Raw genomic sequence first — 22,526 nt, forward strand, 5'->3', positions numbered from 1 at the left:
ACATCCGACAAATTATCAACATCACGCTCTTGATACTGTGTAAGGGGACTAATCCACTATTTAAAACGTTACAATTTAATCCACTGTTTTCAACTAAATGTTGTGACCGGCAACACTGTAGTGTGTCCCTCGGTCATGGTAAGGCATCGCACGTTGCGTTGCCAATAACTCGGCGCGCAAAAAAAGACCCTGCTCAATGGTATCAATGATTGGAGGTTACACGAACTATAGTAGGCGGGGAATTCAGACCGTTTTTAAACGCCCAGTTTAAAATCGTTGTTAGTTCAATGGTACACTCCAGCTCACGAGTATTAGAGAGAATTTGAAAGAGGACGCTCCCGAATCGTCATTGATAATTCATTGCATTATACGTGGTTCTCTGGGAGAAGAAACTAAACGCCGCGAGGACAACTACATTTGAGGAGTCGTTTCGCGTGGAGATTCTCTTTAAATCAGCATTTCACAGTATTCCTGTGGTAAGATTATAAACTGATTTTCAGTCTTTCATTGAGTGCTGTATTCTTCGCTTTTGCCACTGAAACTCAGTCCTACGTTTTAGCATTCAAATTATTCTTCCCAAATAGTGACCTCGTTTTGCTGATTTCGATGGCTCCTCGCGACAGATACTGTGAGGAGAGCGTGCCAGTACACCATCGTCCTTATGTTCACCGAGCTAACAACTGAAGGTTAAATAATATTTTCGAGATTATCGAAGGATACGCCAGGACTAAATAATAGTTCGGTGAGAAACATGCTATAAAGTGTTGGGGTATACCATATGTGCTCTTGGAGATGTCAGGTTTCATTCATGCGGCTTGCTTGTCACATTGGCTCATTCAAATGTTAAAGAATGAATGTTACTCCAGCGCATGGGAACCGGTGTGTCGCTCGATGACAGTTCGAACTTTCATTACAGTCTGACAACACGGACAGTTAGGACCTCGCTATATGCTGTTTTCTTGATTCACAAACAGTCGACAAGCTGCAAGAGACGATTTGGAGACAGTAAGTCCGTTATGTGCCGTTCAGAGCACAAAGAGAAATCGCCCGTAGCACAAAAGGAACAGGCAGTCATCCCTTTGTACGGAAAAGTAGTTGAGAATTTCCGAGGAAAGCGGCTATCGATGTAATTTTAACTAGTGCTTACAACTGTACACCTTTCTATTTGTGTTGAAAATGCTTAAAATTTCAGCACAAAAACAGAATGTATCCTAATCATTAACCATTCTGTAGTGGTAGTCAGCACGGATTTTTTTTTTTAGGCTGCTGTACAATGGAAGAAATGCCGAAATAATCGGAGTTTGTGTCGCTTTTCACTGCAGAGACGAGATGCCTGAAAAACAGGGCACTGATCAGGCACCACTAGCTCTTTAACGGGTCACCATGCTTTTACAGGGGTCACATGTACTAACACGAACACAGGTGCTTCAGTGTGCCATTGACTGAGTCGGTGTTGGTAACAGCTGAGAAATGGTGAGACTGCCCCAGTTAGAGGGTCTGTAATTGTGCAGATTTTCTGCTGTCAATCGAGCGTGCTTTTCTCCCCTCGCCAGAGCTGAATTGATGCTGACTGGGCTGATACTTAAAGCGCAGATAGCGGCATGTGTTCAAAGCCAGTAATTATGCGATTAGGTGGTAAAGCATGAGTTGTGTGTGTGTGTGTGCGTGTGTGAGTGAGTGAGTAAGAAAGAGAAAAAGCAACTTGCTTGTGGAGAATATGCCGAAAGTAAATTGTGGCAGTGACACAGGGATGAAAGAAAGAGCATGAGTGTGGTTTATGTCCAGTGTTTCCCTGTTTAGACAGATGACAACACACAACTGTCATGTGGGGCAAATTTTGGACCTAGTGCCAAGAGATTTAATGGCTCATACTATTCCTCCAGATCTGACCAAATCAAAATGTCCTCTTTAAACATGATTATTACACTGAAATCATGGTAATAGCTGAGTAATGTGATCAGAATCTCTATGTGAATGCATATGGATACGTTGGCCTGCTATCAATCAAGACTGATATAAATCAGTCTTTTCATCTGCCATCATTTTGGAGACAGGGACACAGACACACACACACACACACACAGAAAAAGAGAGAGAGAGAACAGGCCAGTGAGCGGCAGGGCAGAGAGATCCAGTATGATATAACACCACCTAACCTCTAGTTGTTCTTGTCCAGTGCTGTTTCCCCTTTCATAGTATTACTCAGATTTTGACCTGAATTTTGGCTTCAGTTCTTCATGCTTAGCAACACTGAGCAGTTTCAGATTCATTGCGTGTAACTGTGAAATCTGTATGTAAGGGATCTTTACACTTACACCATATTATCAAGAGAGAGAGAGAGGATGTGATAGATAAGAAATGAAAGAACTCACAAGTAAAACAAACAAGCAAAAAGAAAAAAAACAACTAAATTTGTCCCTTGTTTCACCTGAGTGTGTTTGCTAATGTGCTCGTTACCATTGGGATGACTGTGTGAACTGAATTTAAATTGCTTTGAAGATACTGTCCAGACAAAGTAATAAAGTGTTCAGTTGGTTAGCAAGACAATTGGAAATTCCTCAGACACATTTTTCTGTCATAACTTCAGGCACTCTTGGATGCATGACATTTCTCATGCGATGAATTCAATATTACGCTGGACAGCAGACGTTTCAAACATTACTGTGTGCACGTTAATGCGCTTCTTAGACACTAGAGAGATTCAATCTCTTCTCACTTTATTAGATCAAGGACCTAAGACCATTTGTAAAATACCTCTTTCCAGGCCTTCAGGTACAGTTTTCCCTCTCCAGAAATGAAAAGCAAACATTGCTGATTTTCCCTGGCTTAAAACAGTATGAAAGAGAGTATGAAAGACAAATTCCTGTGTGATCCCCTGTCCAGGGGCCACTGCCCATGAAACCTTGCATATCAGACGACATTATGCCGCTCAGAGTGTGTGTACCCCTCCATGGCTCTTTGAGGACATGATATATTTAATTGAAAGTAGTAGAAGTTTTAGACACATTTTGGTCTCACCCACGTCCTTCAGATGCGATTTGGAGCTGTCCGCACTGCAAACTACGACAGGGTTTAGTCTAGACTGCTGTTTATGACGGTTTTATATATAGTTACATTGTTATATGGTTATATACATATATATATCAGAGTTATAAATGATATATTTCTCTAACTTAGTGCTCAATCAGGAAAGTGTCATAAAATCTATGAATGATATACGTTTGTAATTTTGCATGGGTAGCTCTGTCAGCTCTATGCAGAGTGAAGTGTTTGGGTTTGGTCTGAGGGAAGTATAGAACGAGATCTCCCTGGTGAACCTCAGACTGTGATAAACAGACATGCTAACTGACAGCCACCCCAACGTTGTAGACAAAGAGCTAAGTGTTTGTGTCGGAAGACCCACTCACAGATCTGTCCACTCCTTGTTCAGCTCTTTCCAGTTTTTAAAGTCTGAACTGTCTTTCATTGAGTTAAGGAGCTAGTTACTCAAGCCAATGATTTTCCAATTAGAAAGAAACCAAAGCCCTCACACAGTCTTTCATATCTGATCTAGTGGTGTACTTTGCATTTGCGGCATTGCCTTCACAAATGAACTATGATTGTTTTCATTGGTTATTGATCCATTTGCTTGTTGAAAAGTGCATGAACTCCATGGATAGTCCTGTTTTGAAAACAAGGTCATTGCTTTGCTGGGGGCCACGTGTTTTCCACAAGTCATTCTCCTCTTAAGTGTCACGTTTCTATGTCCATTTTTCCACAGTCGCTGAAGGAAATTTCCAGAAACACGTCCTCTGGTTTATAAAGGAAGACCTTAATGAAGGTCACATTGAGTCCAGACAACTCCATTTAGCAGTAATATGTGTGTATCTGCAAGTCATGGGGTTGGTAAAGATATGCTTATGGATTACAGCTGTCTGAATGGTCTAACTGTGCTTTAAGATTGAAGATCGTGACTGAAAGCATACAAAATGCATGACTGCCTTAGAATCAAGGTCATTATTCATATTTCTGGGAAAAAAAATCTGAAATTTTTCTTTAAAAGAAATGATCCAGATGCTGTCATGCGTTATGTTGCGTTAGTATGCATTATGTTGTTGGTGTAGCAGTGGTCAGTTATTGGTTAACTAGCACCCTGTGGAGGTATCTGTAGCAAAGTTTGCTGGCAGCTGCATGGTGTTGTTCATGTCTCGTGATTCTCTCTCTCCTTCCTCGCGTGATGAAGATCGCCTGAGGGCAGGAGTGATGAGAGACGGTGTCCCTTTGTTTAGCGCACGTGACAGATGATGAGAACCTGGCACTGAGTGGTGGTGGAGGACCAGAAGCAGCCCTTGTGAGACTGCCCTCTCTCCCTCTCTCTCTCCCTCTCTCTCTCTCTCCCCCCTTCTCTTTCTCTCACTCACTCTCCCTTTCTCTCTCTGTCTCTCTCCCTCTCTTTCTCTCTCTCTCTCTTTCTCTCTTTCTCTCTCACTCCACTCCTCTTCTCTCCCTCTGTTTCTTTCAGTCTCTCAATCTCACTCTCTCTTTCTCTCTTCACATCTTTCTCTCTCTCTCTCTCCCTCTCCCCCTCTCCCTCTCTCATTGTCTCTCTTTCTGTTTCTTCTATTGTTGCCTCTTACATGCCAGCATGTGGAGGTTTCCTCATGCGCACACCGCCTGATGTTGCCTGAATGTTCTCCTTTATGCTGATGGCCAGACCTCCAACACCACTCTTACACTGAGAGAATGGGAGAAGGCCCCACAGAGGAAATGGCAGATGTTCTCAGAGCTTGGAAATAAAAACAAAGAAAGGACAATTACACTCTGACATAGTGAACCCAGTGATCTGACTGTTTCATCGGGCGAGATTAGACGCGTTTTCCCATATGGACATGGCCATAAGAACTCTCTCAGTTCTGGGGCAGGTATTGGTTTGTTCGCCATGTGAACATTGGTCATTTTCCGTTTATTTTTAAATTTAATGAGTGTTTGTTCAGCTGTTTGCGGTAAAGATTGGTAATCTGATAAATGCTTGTGAAAATGCCTTTACAAGGATGTCGCGTGTATCAAAGTTTCTCTGATTTTTAGAATCCTCACAGAGCAGCCTGTTCGTTTTTTTTTTTTTTTTTTTTTGCAATTGGTGATAATGACAGACTGAAGAGCAAGACAAACTCGGCGTATATTTTAATCCTTCACTTGTCTCTGCCTTCAAATCATCGAATGAGACTTTCGGAGCAGGGCGTCAACGCGTACAAACACTTTCTGCGCTGTGCTTCATCTCCCTTAATCTCTGGCGACGCCCCTTTTCCTCCCCGGCGCCGTTTTCACCCTAAACGTTCTCCATCAGGATTAAAAAAAATGACAGCTTGCTGTCGCAACACTTTTTTTTTTTTTTTCTCCTCCCTTCTCTTCTCTTGATTCTACCCTTGTTTTTTTTTTCTTTCTTTCTTTTCATGAAACAGCTGACAGAAGTACTTAAAAAAAAAAACATTCACATCTCTGTTAGATCTAGAGTCACCAATCTGTTCTTTTTTTTTTTTTTTTTCTTTTTTTTTTCCTGTAATCCTCAAATGAGAGCTTCATCTTCATCTTCACTCACAGTTCAATCTGAATCCCATCCTCCTCACAGTGTCAGCAGACTCTCGCTGTCTCATCCACTGTGTACATATTTGTCAGTTTGGTCTGTGATTCCGTACAGTGGAAACAGTCGGAGAAAGGCCTTCACCTCGCCCAAACTAAGGTAACCTCTCATATCTATCAGTGGGAGTGGGTTTATCAGGAGTTTATCTGTCCCTGGCGCTTACACCACAGTGAGGGGCTTTATCTGTCGGCTGTAGGTTTAACGAAAACACGGTAGGGCTGCTCGATTATGGAAAAAATCATAGTCATGATTATTTTGGTCAATACTGAGATCATGATTGTTTAACACGATTACTCATTGACTTTGGAAACATCATGCATTTATTGAACTTTAAAGAAAAAAAAACTTGCTTTTAAATGGGGGGGTTTTCTTGAATATTTAATATAATTCTACTGGAAAAACAAATAAAAAATAAATATAAAAAAATGAGATAAATAAAATAAATAATAATACAACATAATATTTTTAATATATACATATATATATGTACACACACACACACACACATAAATCATGCGGCACAATATTCGTTTCATCTTGATTATCTTGTTTTCATAATTGTCGGAAGCCAAAATCGTAATTGAAAATAAAATTCGATTAATCGCCAGCCCCAAAAGACATGAAATGTATGTATGTATGTATACTTAATACAGGTCTCGTCAAGATCATAAGGTCAAACTGTACACGTGTTGCACTTTAGCTTTAGTTTTAGTATATGTGCAGTTGTGCCTTCCATCCATTGGCTATAGCTCAGTGTTCCGTTACCTGTGATTGGTGTGATGCAAAGTATTCCACCTGGAGTCTTTTCACCGTGGGAACCTGACCCGCTGTGACAGGATGCGGAGCTTGCTCTATAAATAAATCACATTTCCACTGACTCACACCCAGTGCTGCCGCAGGACACGGTAAGGCCAGAGGAACCATGCTGCCTGCTTCATTTTAGCTGATCTGCTGCCCAGACAGCATCCCTCTATAGGCCCAGAACGTGACGTCATCTGAAGCTATGGAATGTTCATCATCGATGCTATTTGATCTATGGCATTTCTTTGTCAACATTTTTCGTGATCTTTAAAGATAGAGTTGGTTCAGGTGATGTCCTCTCTGTGGAGAAAAAGCCAAAGCTGAATCCTAAGCTATGATGTCTACCTTGGACACATCAACATAAAATTCTCCTACTCTTCCCTACTCCGGCAGTATAAAATATGCCAGTTCAGGCTATGTCTACGAATAACGTCTTAAATGTGTTAACTTTGGAATAAGGCCCAGCCTTACTGTGGTAGGTATGAATTTATGTCTCTCATTTGAGGGGAGAAAAAAAAAACCCTGTTGCATTAATATGTATGATGCTTCCGGCCTGACTCAAAGAACGATGAAGAGCTATGAGTTCAGAGTTTGCACTTAATCTTTTGTTCACAGCCCCGGCTAATCATTCAGTATTTCTAAGGTTTGAAATCCTCTCTGGATTTCTAGGGTTGAGGGATTGATGCAAAAGAAGAGCAGGGATTGCAGAGGGAGGGGTTTGGAGGGGGAAAAGAAGAGAGGGAGAGGGAGGAGGAAGAGGATGGTGTGAGGGAGAATTTAAAAAAAGACTGATGAATGACCTGGGCAGTAAATACACATTAGGACGCTAATGGAAAACACCGTGACTTTGCTCCACGGATCAGCACACTGTTCTCCCCTTGAGACCAGGTGATCAGCAAGCACACTTTTCTCCCCTGAGACCAGGTGATCAGCACACTGTTCTCCCCTTGAGACCAGGTGATCAGCAAGCACACTGTTCTCCCCTTGAGACCAGGTGATCAGCACACTGTTCTCCCCTTGAGACCAGGTGATCAGCACACTGTTCTCCCCTTGAGACCAGGTGATCAGCACACTGTTCTCCCCCTGAGACCAGGTGATCAGCACACTGTTCTCCCCTTGAGACCAGGTGATCAGCAAGCACACTGTTCTCCCTTGAGACCAGGTGATCAGCACACTGTTCTCCCCTTGAGACCAGGTGATCAGCACACTGTCACAATGTTACCTTACATTACAGGTTATTTAGTGCTGTATACTGTGCTGATGACTGTGTTGGATATGTGTGTCTTCATATTAAGTTTGAGATATTTTCTGCATTTCACCCCATTTTACAGCAGCATATAATTTCAGATTATATTGTCCAATGAAATAAACTCAACTGTTGGTATTCTGCACAAGTTAGCTTAATGATTCACATGAGTTGAGCTGGCTTTGCCAAACCAAGGCCCTTACAGAGTATTTCACAAGTGTGGGCAATCAGCCAGCCAGTCAGTCAGTCAATCAGTCGCTGAAATCCTTTTGATCAATGATATCAGGGCCAACATCCTGTGAAGCTGCTTTGGGACAATGCCCATTGTAAAAAGCCCAATACAAAATAAATGAAATAAAAGAAGTACAAACTAACTAGAATTGGAAAAAAACAAAGTCTGTCTCTTGTGGCCTTTGGCTAAACGATATCATACGCAGCGTAAAGGTTCAGCTTTGAGGTCAATTTACGTCTTTGAATTCTTTTCATTTCTCACTGAAACCAGTCAAAACTGATCTTTGTGAAAAAAGAATTACATCTGCTGCCCCCCCTTAGCCAGCTACTTTAATAACTTAACTGACTACTTCAAAATCTGAAAAAAAAAAAAAACGCTCCGCTCTCCAAAATAATACATAATTCAGAATTTCACAAGTACATGATTTTCATTTTGCTGAGGGAGTTTTTTTTTTTTACATCGTTATTATTCAGATTCTTTTCTGTATCCAGTGTTTGTATGGTTCTAAAAGAGATAAACGAGTGCTGTCTTTGTGAGTAGCATACCGACACGTTTCAGAAACGCTTACCATCTGTAGACTGTTTTACTCAACGTCTACGGGCTCCCGTCTTCCACGTGACACCTCGTTCTCTGGCGCTATTTTAAGAACTGATGGGGAAATCTGTGGATGTGTTGGACGTTTATCCTGATTTGTTGTGTGTGTGTGTGTGTGTGTGTGAGAGAGAGACGGAGGGAGAGACAGAAAGAAAGAGAGAGAGAGATAGAATGAGAGAGAGAGAGAGAGAGAGAAGACAGCTGTAATCTCATCCTGTTGAAAGGCTGTCAAAAGCCTTCAGATTGGGTTCAGTGGGTTGTATGTGTAAATATGACCAGACAGGAGCAGACCCTCTGTCTATTAGCAGCTCATCTGCAAAATTGTGGAAATGCATAATCTTATAATCTGTCATTAATCTCTCCTCGCCTGTCTCCTGAGGAGAGGAGGAGCGCGTGCCACTGATGCTCCTGATTCCAGACCCTTACTCGTAAATATGAAATAACATCACTGAAACACTGCAACGATTCATAAGCCACGAAGACTACTTCTACTTTGTTTTTAACACTTTCTTTTTTCTATGCTGTAGTTCATTGTGTTTCTCTGTGTATGTATGGGTGGATGTGGGTGTTTTTTTTCTTATATAAACTGGTGCACATTCAGGCAAATCCTCTCTCCATCTCTCCCTCGAATATGCTACACACGTCACACCTGCCTTCATCAGGCACAAATAAATCATCCGTGAAATAATGTTAATAAGCGCTGCCTAGATATTTTTGTCAAAGAAAAAAAATATGATGAATGTGCTAGAAAGAAGATTAATAAGGATTAGAAACACAGCAAGCAGGAGAGGGTTTTAGTGAATGGTTATTGTTTACAGAGTATGCAGCCTGTGGCACTTTTATCCTCACTGCAGGGCTGTGACTACTTTCTCATCAGTTAATGATAGTCTATAGCCCCTCAACCAATCAAAAATGGCTGGAAATTACAGACTGACTTAATAAAACCCAAGACTGGGGGGCCAAGGAGAGTGGGGGATGGAAACAGGAGGACTGTGGTGTTTTAGAATCTGATTAGTCACACACATACACACACTCTCTCTCTCTCTCACAGCAGGTTGAAGTAATCATTGTCGGGTAAAGGATACGATGTGTGCGAGAGTTAAAAAATGCAGATTGAGAAGCTGTGCTGTCTCAGGGCCAGTGATGATCTCTCTGGAGGCTGTGTAAACTCTTCCACACAATGACGTCCTGAGCCTACGTCAGAGCCAGCGCAATGAGAAGTTGCATCAGCTCAGTCTGTCTGTCTCTCTATCTCTCTCTCTCTCTCTCTCTCTCTTTCCCTCTTTCCCTCTCTCTCTGTTTAATTTTACGTGGTAAGGATTTTGTGAGGATGGGTAAACAAGGATTCCTGACAGTTGTGGAGGGGCATTGATTTACTCCTACGCAGAGAGAGAGAGAGAAACTGTTTGACGTTTTACTCTTGTGTAACCACGTATAGCCTTTGATACCCACACAGCCAGCTTAGCCCAAGGTATAGAACCTTCTGTCTGCTTTAGACTCACACACACGCACACACAGACACACACACACACACACAATAACACTGAGCCCCTGACAGTACCATGCCATGTAAACATCACACACCTTCCCAAAGTGAGAGGATATTATTCAAGACAAAAGACTCACACTTCAGTTCTTTCTGCCGCCGTCCCTTACGTTGTCCCCTCTTCTTCAGCTTGCTCTTTTTCTCCTCATTTTACTATTGCTTACTCTCTGTCTCTCTCTTTCTCTGCCTCCCAGCTTTCCATTTCCCTAATGCCGAATGTGCTTTGCCAGGGAAAATAAACCACTACTATTTAACAGTTATTTATAGAGAGCGTTTAAACACAGGAGCCTGCTGCATGTAATGAATGCATATGGGTATAATTACTCTGCTGTTAATTTTGTCCTTTCATCATGTGACTGGTAAATTAGCAACCTTTTTCTTTTTGAAAATGCGCTTCATGCCAGGGTTAATGAAATGGCTTTTAGCATTTTATCAAGCAAACAATACAAAATTAGCAGATGATCTTTCCCTGACCTATTTCTCTCTCTCTCTCTTTCTCTCTCTCTCTCCCTCTCTCTTTTTTTTTTTTAATTGGAAAAGTGGATCTTACAAGCTTAAGTCACATAGTCGTTTAAATCAGTCACTCTCTGTTTCTGCCCGATTCTCTGGTTTTGGTGCTCTGGATTAAACCTCTCCAGTCATGTGTGACAAGAAAAGTAGCTAACATTCCCTTAATTAGACTCTATATTTTTTACTCTGCCACCTCTTCACTTTGGTAAGCGTCACCCACACTACTGCTGTGAATTTGGCCAAAGGACTTCATCCCCATGCTGTTAAAAAGACGGCTGCCAAGCATCTGATTGTGCTTTCTTACTGAATGAAAACAAATTTCTTTGCTGTTACTCACACCCAGTCAAAGGGCGTCACATGTGTCCGGAGACACGCCACAATACATATGTGTGCTATGTTTATTTGTCAGTAAGGCTTGCAGAGTGTTCCATCTCACTGGCTTCTCAAGGAGATGCTCTGTAGTCCTTTCAGCCAATCAGATCTCATTCACAAGGGAGTCTGTGCTGAGTGGGCATACCATATTGTCTCTGATTAGTGGAATGTCTGACTGGCAGGGAAGCTCCCCTGTTGAAAATCTTGGCTGTCGCAATATGGCGTGTGACGCCGTCCCTAGTGACCCCACCCCCACAAACACATTCCTGTAAGCTTAGGGCCACGGGTATCGCCGAATTTAAGGTTGCCGTCTTTTCAGTTAGGGCCCAATGAATTACCTTTTCAGCCCCTCGAGTACCCCGGCGAGCCGCGGCCAAGGGGGCCCCCACGGTATAATGATGCCAGGCACAATCGTGCCACTGTTCTCCGACCCGTTCCCAGGAAACCGCACAACATGTGCCATTGTGTACCATGCTTTGCTGCCCAACCACGTTGCCCAGCTTTTTTGCCAGTCCAGCCGAGGTTCGTGGCAGCGCAGAAAGGGCTTCATAACTGGGGTCGAAGGAGCTGGCAGTGACGGGTACTCCTTACAGCACCGAGTAATTCACGTTCCCCCGAACGTCTGACTTTTAGGTAATAATTTTAACAAACGTTATGTTCTCAGGGCGGGAAGTGGTGGCAGTGGAAGAGAGAAGGAGGGTGAGGGGTAAGGGAGGGGGGGGGGGGGGGATGTGGAGGCAGCTTAGGATACGCCAGCCAAGTGTTTGGAGTATGGATGGAGAATGAGGCAGTTGCGTTAAGCTTCTCCTAATTAAAGAAAGGGACGGAAAGAAAGCGAGGAAAACTGGAAGCACAAAGAGGGGCCAGAACTGGTTCTAAGCTGGTCATAGCTGGTTCTGGCTCCTTTCATCTCATCTCTTTTCATTAATGGGCCCCACTGGTTTGAGAGTTTGCTGCCCCCCCCCCCCCCCCCCCCCACCCAAACTCTGCTGTTCTCCCTGTTTATGCTGCATAGCTAATGTGAAATTAGGGTTTCAGCTTTTCAGTCAAGGACTGGAGTGGTGGTGAGGGGGGGCCCCTCTCTAGACAGGGACACTGGAAATGCATGTCAGACTAAGCTTTTCAGAGCTTTGCTTACCAACAGGTTCTCTCTCTCTCTCTCACACACACACACACACACACAGCCATGGAGGAACAAAACACAAGGCACAGGAAGACCCTCACAATGCGTCCTGTGTCATCAGCGCTCACGCGCTTTCTCTGCGAGGATGTGGGTAGAAAAAAAAACACCTGTCAGCGAGCTTCTGGAAGTGACGGCTTCATTAAACACAGGACCCTCTCTGTGGAAGAGGTCGTTGTCGTTTGGACAGTTTAGCGTTTTGACTTAAATGGCACAATCGCTCAAAGCGCTCGCTGGTGCCTGCTTTGTAAAACAAGACGCTTAATGTGCTGCTGTCACTTGATTGGTCATTTCCAAAGGACACTTTGATGTTTAAGACACTATTTCTCAGGGCTGCCGGGAAAGTGCTCCAAAGATATGCCCAAGCAAACACAATTCAGTCAACTATTATCAGTGGTTTTTTTTGGGGGGGGGGTTTGGATTCACTCTGTAATGTAATTATAATCAATGAATATACTGTGCGCTAGTATTTAGCTTTGAATACTAATGCAGTGCAAAAAAAAAAAAACATTATGCAAATGTGAAGCCGTTGCTGATGTCTGCGAGGCTGCTCTGTGACTCTGTGACTCATTTCTATGGGCTTTGAGTAACGCTTAGCTCTATACGTCTCTTTTTCTTACAGACGTCCAAAAGGAGCGGAGGCAGAACTTCATCCACAGCTCAGTCTCTCTCACACACACAGATTAAATGAGTAATCCTGCTGAAGGCATGGATCCCACCCCAGCTGAGATGAATGCTATTCCCAACGGGAAAGGACACGAAACCGCCGAGGAGACGGCTACCCCCATAAAAGCACAATCAGAAGACACGGCTCAGTAAGTCTGCGCATTTAGACTCGTGCGATAGCCGACAAGTCACGTGCCTAATTAAGACTAATTAAAGCCCATATCTTTGAATGGAGCCACTGGACCTTTGTAAACATGGTGTAAACGTTCATCTTTGCTTATAATGTTTTCCCAGCTTCACCATCCAGTCATGTCTTCTCAACAAGGTGAACCCTGAGTGAATGTTTTGTAAATTTCATGTCACTTGGGATCATGTTGGTCACAAAGCACACGTCATGTTCTCTGGTCAAGGCATGTGTTATGTACGTGTCCTGTATCAACACAGAACACGGGCCCAAATGGATGTGTGTCTCATGTGTCAACAACACTGTGCACAGACTAAGACACCACTTTTCTCTGTTGTCCCTGTTCCCAGCATGTAAAAGGTCTCCTCCTCTGGAAATGGAGAACGATTTTTTGATTGAGCTTTTGTTAAAAAAAACAAAAAAAACAAATTCTTCCATTCGTGCACAACTAAATAGCTAATGGCTAGCTCATTATTTTCATTAAGTCGCTAAAGATTTTCTTTAATTGTTCTTTTTCCTTTCTTGTGCTTTCGTTGGGTGCTGAATCATCATTTTCTACCCTGGTTTATAGGGAAATTGTACCTAATAGTACCCAAAATGCCAGGTATGTAACACTGGTAAGGGGAAGTATGGAGCAGTTGCTTAAGTCTTTTATAAAGGTCCCTCTCAATGAGCTGGTAAAATCTGATTTAAAAAAAATCTGATTAAATCTAATTAAAAGTCCTAATGAAACATCTTGTAAAAACAAACAAACAAACAAAACAAAAACATTAAGATTTGAGCATGAAGGCTAATGAATAAATAGTCAGATAGTTGAAAGCGAGTTCTTTGAACTGGTCGTTCGACTGTGAGGTTAACAATGTTCTGTTTCCAATAAGCCCTCACAGAACTGGAGATGGAGAGGCAAATCTGGCAGAAAGTCAAGAGTTCCTGTCAAACATGGATGACAAGAAAACCCCTCGATTCACAGATGTAAGTTTAACATTTTTCCTGTTGAAAATGAATTAATCTTTAAATGTAGATAAGGTCATTTAATCTTATCGTATCTTATCGTATTTTATCTTATCTTATCTTTTCTGATCTTAAAGTTAATATCTGGTCACAGTTGCAATTGCACGCACTGCCATAGTAGAAATATGCTGTTAAAAGTAGCATAATTAACTTCATCAGGTGTGCACAGATGTCAGTTATTTTCATAATTATATAAGTGTACAGTGGTTATCACTGCCACATGTTGCTCTATGGTGACATAACTTCTGACTCATCACATGAAAGTGAGAGAAGGTCCTCATGGGCCTTCAGCATAAAATTAGTATCAAACCAAATTAGCACGATACTGTTATTTTGCAGCAAAATCCTACCATTTATTTGGTCGCCATGTCAAAGCAGAGATAAACAAATTTCTCAGAATATAATGGTCTCAGCTAACACACTGTTAATTCACCAGTTCTTAAAGTAACCTGTCACAAGTACTTGTGCCGTCGGTGGAAAAATCTACTTAATAACCTGTTATCTCACAGATATTAATACCACTAGATAGACAGATACATAGATAGTTGTACTTCATAGTTTATACTCTGCCGATTTTACATAAAAGAGTTGTAGAGGGGGTACCTTTATTTTGTAATTTCAAAAATTCTTCTGCTCAGCTGTATGTAAACCCGTTTCTTTTCCTCCTTTGTTTTTCAGTTTGAGGGGAAGACCTCCTTCGGCATGTCTGTCTTCAACCTTGGGAATGCCATTATGGGCAGTGGAATTTTGGGACTAGCATACGCCATGGCCAACACTGGAATCATCTTGTTCTTGTGAGTTATAGTCATCTATTCAATGAACTGTCTTTGGTAGAATAACAGATGGCAGGTTTTATGGTCGAAAAAATGGAATGATGGATGGGTAGATGGATGGATGGATGGATGGATGAGTCGATGAATGGATGGATGGGGGAATGGAGGGATAGATGGATGGATGAGTCATTAAGGCCAACCCACAAACAAAAATAAATCTGCCAGAAGATACTTGTTTGTAAACACGCATCAAATTACACATCGTTTAACGACATCAACACTTTAAAACACAAATGAAGATGAATCACTCTTGGTTGTTATGGTTACGGTGTTGCCGTAGATGATTCAGAACCCTCGTTGGTTACTAGCAGAGAATTTCTCTTCTCTGTAATAAAAAAAAAGAGAGAGAGAGAGAGAGAGAGAGGGTCAGCACTCTCATTGAAAATGAAGCATAATGAGGCTCTTGTTGATAGGTTTCATAAAATATGCCAACAGCATTGTTGTGCCGCTATAACAATACAATTACAATGATGGATGGGTGAGTGCGCGACTCTTTTCTGTGCTGCCCTTTAAATCTCAATTCAATAAATGGATGTATGCCTGAGTGGCTTTACACACGTCTGTTGGCTTGAATAATCCGCAGTGTTGTGTTTGATGTTTCCGGAAATACCTCAGAGTTCACCACAGCTGTCAGTTCGGACAGATAATGAGGTTACGTAAGAATGTGAGGATGTCTGTGGATTGAGCCCTGACATATAAGATGTGCTCAGGATTTTTTTTTTTTTTTTTGCTTTCCTTTCCCATCATGCTACAAACCACATACTTAGGTAGGGTCCAAGGCGTGGTAATGAGCTGTTTAAGGTCTCCACTCAAATGAATTTACAAATGAGATTGGGGCTGAACAGACTGGATTTGTTAGAGAAGGTCAGGAACACAATCACCTGGGATATGAAAATTAGGTTTGATTTTTTTTTTTTTTTTTGCGCGCGTCAAATTTCCTTAGGGGGGATTTTTTCTTGAGACTTCACCATTCTTTATTTTCATTTTTCAACACGGCGTGTTGAAACTCGTATAGTGACGTGTCTGTGAAATACTGTCTACTTCCACGGCAAGGCCTAGTCGGTAAGGCCTTGTTCTGGGAAAAACAGTCGGCGTGCTTTAAGCTCCTGGTAATGCAGATTTTATGAAAAAAAAATAATTCAGCAGGCTGAGGGGATTTGTTTACTGACTGACCTTCAGTGTCGCCACACAAGTCTGTACCACGCGGCGGAGTGAGGGATTTTTGCATATGTGCCAGGAATCGCACGCTGGTAGATGGTAGACAAGCTTGTGCCCCTCTGGATGCGTTAGTAAGTTAAATTATTACCGAGAATTTCCCAAGCTTATAATCTGGAGTGAGTTAAGTTTAGAGGATTTCCTTAACAAAAGAAAAGCTTTTCTCCTGAGCTGTTCGGTGTGACTGAGGTTCCTTATGATGTCTGGAACAACTGAACACTTTGTGCTTAACGTACACTTAATTGTTGCCACCTGTGTGATGAGTTGTGTGTGTGTGTGTGTGTGTGTGTGATGTGGGTTGCTCCAATACCTGACAATGCTTGACTCTTCTGAATGCTTCTAGTATGTAGATCAGAATTCTGAGAGAGGAGACACAAAGCTAGCACATAAATACGTTGTGAATGTTCTCTCTGCTTCATTTAACATGCTAGTTCAAAAATACTTTATATTTTGACATAAACGACTCTTTGATGTTACTGTGCTGTTTAGTGAATGAATGATAATAGGAGCTATGAAATAACAGGAGAAAAGGGACAGAATCATTTGGTGGTTTTGTGGGGGCTACTGTTAAGCTCCAGGGTGAGAACCACACTGTAATCGTCATGTTTTTTTTTTTGTTTTTTTTTTGAGAGTGTGTCTTGTCAGACTACATCTTAGCATTCATTCCCCCAGAGGGGACGTCGGACCTACATAACAGCACCGCACTCTTCTCGGAATAGCGAAGGGAAAACCAGGCAAATCCATCGAACGGGAAAACAAACACAACATATACATGTCTATAGCCCTTTTGTTGTTTTTTTTTTCTTTTTGGCCTGGCCCAGTGATCCAGTCTTTGCTCCAGAAAAGCGTGATTTGGAGGTTAATCTGCAACGCTGTCTCATGGTTAAGCCCCAGTAAAGGTTGTTTAAGTGCACGTTCAAGACTTGTGTAGTTTCATTCGTTTCAAAAGAGCGTGAGGACCCGCAGGGGTTTGGGATTTACAGACTTAATTCTCTGATGACAGCTATTATTGCTATTACTGAGAAACAATTACTGCTTTCCTCAAACAGGAAAAGATCATGTATGCCATCCCTGTGGGATAAACCAACAAAAGGTGTGTAGGAGATGTTGTATACGACCAAAAAAATGCACGAGCGTATACAGTTGCTATTTTTGTCTCTTAATAGGAGTTTGTTGCACAGCAGCTAAACTTTTCCGTGTAGGAGAAGTATACACAGACTTTGGGAAAGCTTTGTAAAGTTTAGCTCAATCTGGCCAGCTCTGTTGTGGTGTCAGGAGAGGTAACATAAGGACACATGTTGGGGGCTAATGGCCAAAAACCACCATGCTAATTGGATACTGGCTCCTCCTCGCAAACTTGGTATCTTCTATTTTGGTAGGTGCACTGACTTAAAAAGAAAACAGAATTATAATTAAGCCACATTTTTTTTATCTCTATGTTGCAGGCTCATTAGAGTGGGCCTGATATTTAATACAACACAACATAGCTTTGGTGTAGAACACATGTCCTCAGAAGCCAATTGGACAGGAACGCGGTGGGCGACTTTCCAGCTCAGAGCCCGCATGAGTCAGCAGACGTGTCGCCACGTTCCCACCACTGCATCCGTCGAGTTCTCCTTGAGTCAACCCTCGTTCGCCGTCACTGACGGAAAGAAAGAAAGAAAAAAAAAAGAGTGAGACAGAACAGGGTTGAAATTGAGGTTAAAGGCTGTACTTGGCGGTAGAACTGAGTTCTTTGTTAGTTGCCAAGAGTATCGAAAGTGGGGGGGGGGGGGGAAATAGAGAGAGAGTTGGAAAAGAGGAGGCCTCGCTCCGGGGAAAGTTAACAGATCGGATTTCTTCTCTCCGAGTCCAGATTGTGCTGTTTGTCCAGATGCTGGCAGCTGGAGGCAGCAGCTGCAGTTTTTTTTTTTTTTTTGGGATGTATGTGCTCACGACATTAGTGTTTAGTATCTTTTTTTCTTCCTCATTAAGGTTCTACCTCATGCCACAACCATTAGGCCTGGAAATAGTTGTCTGCAGTTTTTAGAAGGTTAATGAGCTTAATGCTTTCACTGGCTGTTTTTGTCAGTCGTAGACAAGCAGCATTTGCGAAACAGCAGTCCTAGCACTCTTTAATACTGTATGTTAACTGAAGCCCCTTACATCACACTCGCCCGAACCTGAAAAACATTACTGTATGTCCAGATGTGTGTTAATAATGTCTGAAAAGCATAAAACACAGTGAAATATTACACGGCAAGTTATAAAAACAGTACTATAAGCAAAGTTTTTAGATACTTCATTGAGGTAACTACCACATTGCAAATTCAGTTGACAGTAGTGAATTCAACGTAAATCCTTCTGCAGGTTCCTTCTCACTGCGGTGGCTGGCCTCTCTTCTTACTCCATCCATTTGCTGCTCAAATCCTCAGGGGTCGTGGGTAAGTACGAGCTTGAATCTCAGCAGGGAAAATACAGTCAGCCGTCAAACCAGTGCGTGAGCCGGTCTGACAGCAGCCTCTACACCCTTAGCCATCACCAGCAGTCAGACTCGTCCCATGAGCTTCATTAATTCTTCTAACGTCTGCCTGGCCTCATCAGTTAGATCAAACATTTATAGTATTGTCATGAATAATATTAGTAACCTAACTAAAGAGAACAATGAACTACATAACAAACACAATTTCACTTATAAATATGGGCTATTCTTTTGAAAGAGTTGGGGGGGGGGTGGGGGGGGGGTGTTTAAGGGGGCACTGAGTTGAATCCCCTTCCTGCCCAACAGAAAAGGTTTAATGACACCATGATTCTCTCAGTGATGAGTTTTTCTGCCTCGTGTCCAGGGATCAGAGCCTATGAACAGCTGGGTTATCGGGCTTTTGGCACCCCAGGCAAGATGGCCGCCGGCATTGCTATCACTCTACAGAACATTGGAGGTGAGGCTTAACTGTCAAATAAATTGTGTTTCGGAGGACTCACCGTATCTCTCTCTTTGACCCCCTCAAGGCCACTCCAGCATCCCGCGCCTAAATTGATTCATAAGATGAGATGGATAGCTAGGCAGTTTTCCTTTCATTCTTCATCTCTCTGCCACTCAGTCTCCCTCCCTCTTTCCCTCTCTCTCTCTCTCTCTCTCTCTCTCTCTCTCCCCCTTCTTACTTTAATCCCTCTGTAATTCTGTCCTGAAGAGCAGTGAGAGAAGGCAGAAGCCCGTTCAGTTCATTAGCACATAGTGCTTGTTGCTGCTATATTGAAACTGAATGTGAGAGCTGTCTCATGCATGTGAATATCTGAGAGACAGTCATCTAATCATCTCACTGTCGTCTTGGTGGAAATGCAGAGCTGGCTTCAAAAACATAGGTTTTTTTTTGTCATCAAAGGAGAAGGTTCCACACCTTAAAGAACCAGGTCTATAACTAAACAACCAGCTCAAATAGAATAGAATCATCTAACGCAGTCATTTTGATTGTAATTTTTTCATTATGTAAGTGCAACTTTAAAATATTTCAGGCCTTAATCTGCGAGCGGATGAAAAGAAGACTGATATATGTGTGGACTATATTTAGAATTCCAGATTTGCTGGCGCTATGATTGTGTCTTGCTTTATATAACTATATTTATTTATTTGTTGTGATATTTGTTTCTGGGAAAATAATGTCGATTCCCTCGGGGGCAGGGTGGTTGACCTGAATGATGGTGTTTACACTGCGTGTGTGTGTGTGTGTGTGTGTGTTCAATCCTGCTGCTAACACACAGCTCTGTTCTCTGTCCTACACCCTTCTCCATAGCCATGTCCAGCTACCTGTATATAGTCAAATACGAGTTTCCTTTGGTTATTCAAGCCTTCCTCAAGGTGGATAATCCGTCTGGGTGAGTAATCTGTCCTGAATCAATCTCAGTCGCCTTAAAGAAGTGCTGGTGTGTTGATTTAGTTTTGCGTTTAAAATTAAGCATTACGTATGTTCTTCGGAATCAGTGACATTGTTGATTCTTTTACGTGCAGTTAAAAAAAAAAAAAACTGTATCTGTATTTTCAGAATATGTCAAAATATACATTTTAATGTCAAAATTATGATTTTGGTGGAAACACTTGTTTACGTAAAAGTGTGTGTGTACAGCTAAAATTGGACTGCGTGTTTTTATCATTAAAATGATCTGTCTATTCCATTTAATACGTTAAGTGTCTACATGTTTTCTTTTCTCCCCTCAGACAACTTCAATCATTTTCTTACCAAAGTTAGTTGTAAAAAAGATTTTTTTTGACCCGTCAAATTTGCTCAATACTCCTCATTATTGTTAGATGTGCAGTTGCGCACTTTAGCCTGACGTATTCCAATAGGATTATAATGTGAAATACAGAGAAGCTTATCAGCTGAGTAAAGCATCTGACCATTGTGCAATCACAATCTTTTTTTTTCGAATCATTTTATTGGATTATTTGATTGGTTGTGTCAGGTGTACTTACTTCATTTCCTAGTACTTTCCTACAGGCATCCAGGTCTGGTATAAATGTCAATGCCACTCCCCCTTATTCCTCCCCCTTCCCTGGTCGGCCAAACGATGCCTGTGATTCCCTCCTGTGTGCCAGGCAGCTGTGCCAAAGTGCTGGCATTAGCGGGCACAGACTTCAGAGAGAGATAGATAGAGGGAGAGAGAGAGAGAGAGAGATTGAGATAGAGAAAGAAAAAGATATGAGAGAATATGAGAGGCTGTGAGAGTGTGAGAACTCACTGGATCCCTGCGCCAGTTGCTGAAACAGAAATGTAAACCTATGGATAACAACAGCATTGTGCGGACCTGTGTGTCCTTGGTTCTATTTCAACAGATAGCAACACTAGAGGAGCAGGAGAAGGGATTTGTTGGATTAGTAAGAAATGGCATCTGTAGCTAACATACATGCCCTCTTTTTTTTTTCCTTTGCACTCTCCCTTCTTTTTTTGGAGAGGTCAGTATGAAGGGGCAGAGTTATTTTTGTTAAGGGGGGGGGGGGGGCAGGGGGTTTACCGTCAGACTTTATTGTTGACTGAAATGTCAGGGAGATATGCCAAGACAGGCCGCTTCAACTATTCTGTCTACTCGACTAATGACTGCCCTACTCACTGAATGTGTAAGAGTGAAGAGTGAGTGTGTGTGTGTGTGTGTGTGTGTAAGAGAGAGAGAGTGAGAATTGTCTAGAGTTTCTCACAGATCAATAGCAAGTTACCTCTGACTGTCTGAATCAGTCACAACAGTAATTGGAAGAAATACAATGTGGGTTTGCTCGTTTGTGTGTGTGTGCGTACGCTCGTTTTTGTGTGTGGATGTGTTTGTCTCCGTGTGTGTGTGCGTGTGTGTGTGTGTGTGTGTGTGTGTGTGTTGCTGCGTTGCTCTGACAGATTGATCAGTGAGAGGTTGTCTGTGTTTGTCTGTAATGTGAAGGTCAGTGTATTTCAGTGTTGGCCCCTGAGCAGCAGTAGCAGTAGACAAAGAGGCAGGTTACAGTAGCTTTCACATGGTGGGTGAGGTGCTGCTCTGTCATTGACAGATGGCAGATGTGAGCGTTGGAGAGCTGTCTAACAGAAGGCTGGGGGATGCACTTACGAAGGACACGTTCAGACTGCTATGACTTTCAACTGTTTTATTTGCATTTATATATTCCTTAACTGGCGCGATGGTAAATAAACAGCGAATGATGCATTTTTATCGCGGGGTTGCCATAGCAATCACCTTTGTCCAACCGAGGTCCATAGGAGTATGTCTAACCAAAGCATCGCCATGGAGATGGTTAAGAGCTTATTTCTTTGCTGCTTACCATCAAACTGGCGCCGTTCTTCTGTCCAGCTATTCAAATGAGAGTGTAGCTGTCAACAAAGTCAAACAAGGGCACTTGTAGTAACATTAGCCCACTCATACAGAACTGTTGTGTCGAAAGACCAGTAAGACCAGTTCCAGACCCCTGGCTCCACCACATTAAAGCTACCGTATCGCTGGAAGTCACTCAGACGAGATTACGTCCTCTCAGCCATTCAGTGGTATTCCCTCACTTCATTCACTAAAGCCCTGTGCACTGCTGAACATAGCTATCGTCTGATAGAGTCTCCCTGTTGTCTCCCATAATGCAACAGTCCCTGGGCATGGGAGAGGATTTGGGAGTTTGATATTGATACTGGTTTCCTGAAGCATGCGGCTTGGTTGGTCTTAACAAACTGAAGAGTAAAAGGCTACAGGGATTTATCGCAGGTTTATCCTGAATCATTCCCTGACACACTACAATAACAAAATCTGATCCCAAAGATTCTTTTATTCAGAGTTCAGCAGGAACGGTCTGGAGAACAGAGGTCCAAAAGATATAGTTTTTACTGTCTCACAGCTAAAAATGTTAATAGAAATATATTGATTAACCTGTTTGACTCTGTTTCTTTTTCTTTCTCCTTTCTTTCTGTCCTGTCATTCTTTCATGACAGTGAGTGGTTTCTTAATGGAAACTACCTGGTCATTATTGTGTCCGTCAGTGTCATCTTGCCGTTAGCCCTGATGAAACAGCTTGGTAAGTCATAA

The 22,526-nt window shown here is 42.3% G+C and overlaps 1 protein-coding gene across 2 annotated transcripts in view; it reads left to right on the top strand.

The window, feature by feature from the left end:
* Window positions 1–320: 320 nt before the first annotated feature.
* The window catches only part of slc38a3a (solute carrier family 38 member 3a), a 30,130-nt gene continuing 7,924 nt past the window's right edge, over window positions 321–22,526 (top strand). The window contains exons 1-9 of one of the 2 annotated variants that reach the window (XM_030778652.1): window positions 321–476; window positions 12,721–12,913; window positions 13,520–13,552; window positions 13,827–13,920; window positions 14,638–14,753; window positions 18,357–18,430; window positions 18,833–18,925; window positions 19,778–19,859; window positions 22,433–22,515. In XM_030778652.1, the coding sequence (XP_030634512.1) occupies window positions 12,786–12,913; window positions 13,520–13,552; window positions 13,827–13,920; window positions 14,638–14,753; window positions 18,357–18,430; window positions 18,833–18,925; window positions 19,778–19,859; window positions 22,433–22,515 (703 nt within the window). In that variant the 5' untranslated portion in view covers window positions 321–476; window positions 12,721–12,785. The remainder of the gene's footprint in view (window positions 477–12,720; window positions 12,914–13,519; window positions 13,553–13,826; window positions 13,921–14,637; window positions 14,754–18,356; window positions 18,431–18,832; window positions 18,926–19,777; window positions 19,860–22,432; window positions 22,516–22,526) is intronic. The other variant, XM_030778653.1, reaches the window with a different exon arrangement.

This window comes from Chanos chanos, chromosome 6 (assembly GCF_902362185.1).
Source record: "Chanos chanos chromosome 6, fChaCha1.1, whole genome shotgun sequence".
Lineage (NCBI taxonomy): Eukaryota > Metazoa > Chordata > Actinopteri > Gonorynchiformes > Chanidae > Chanos > Chanos chanos.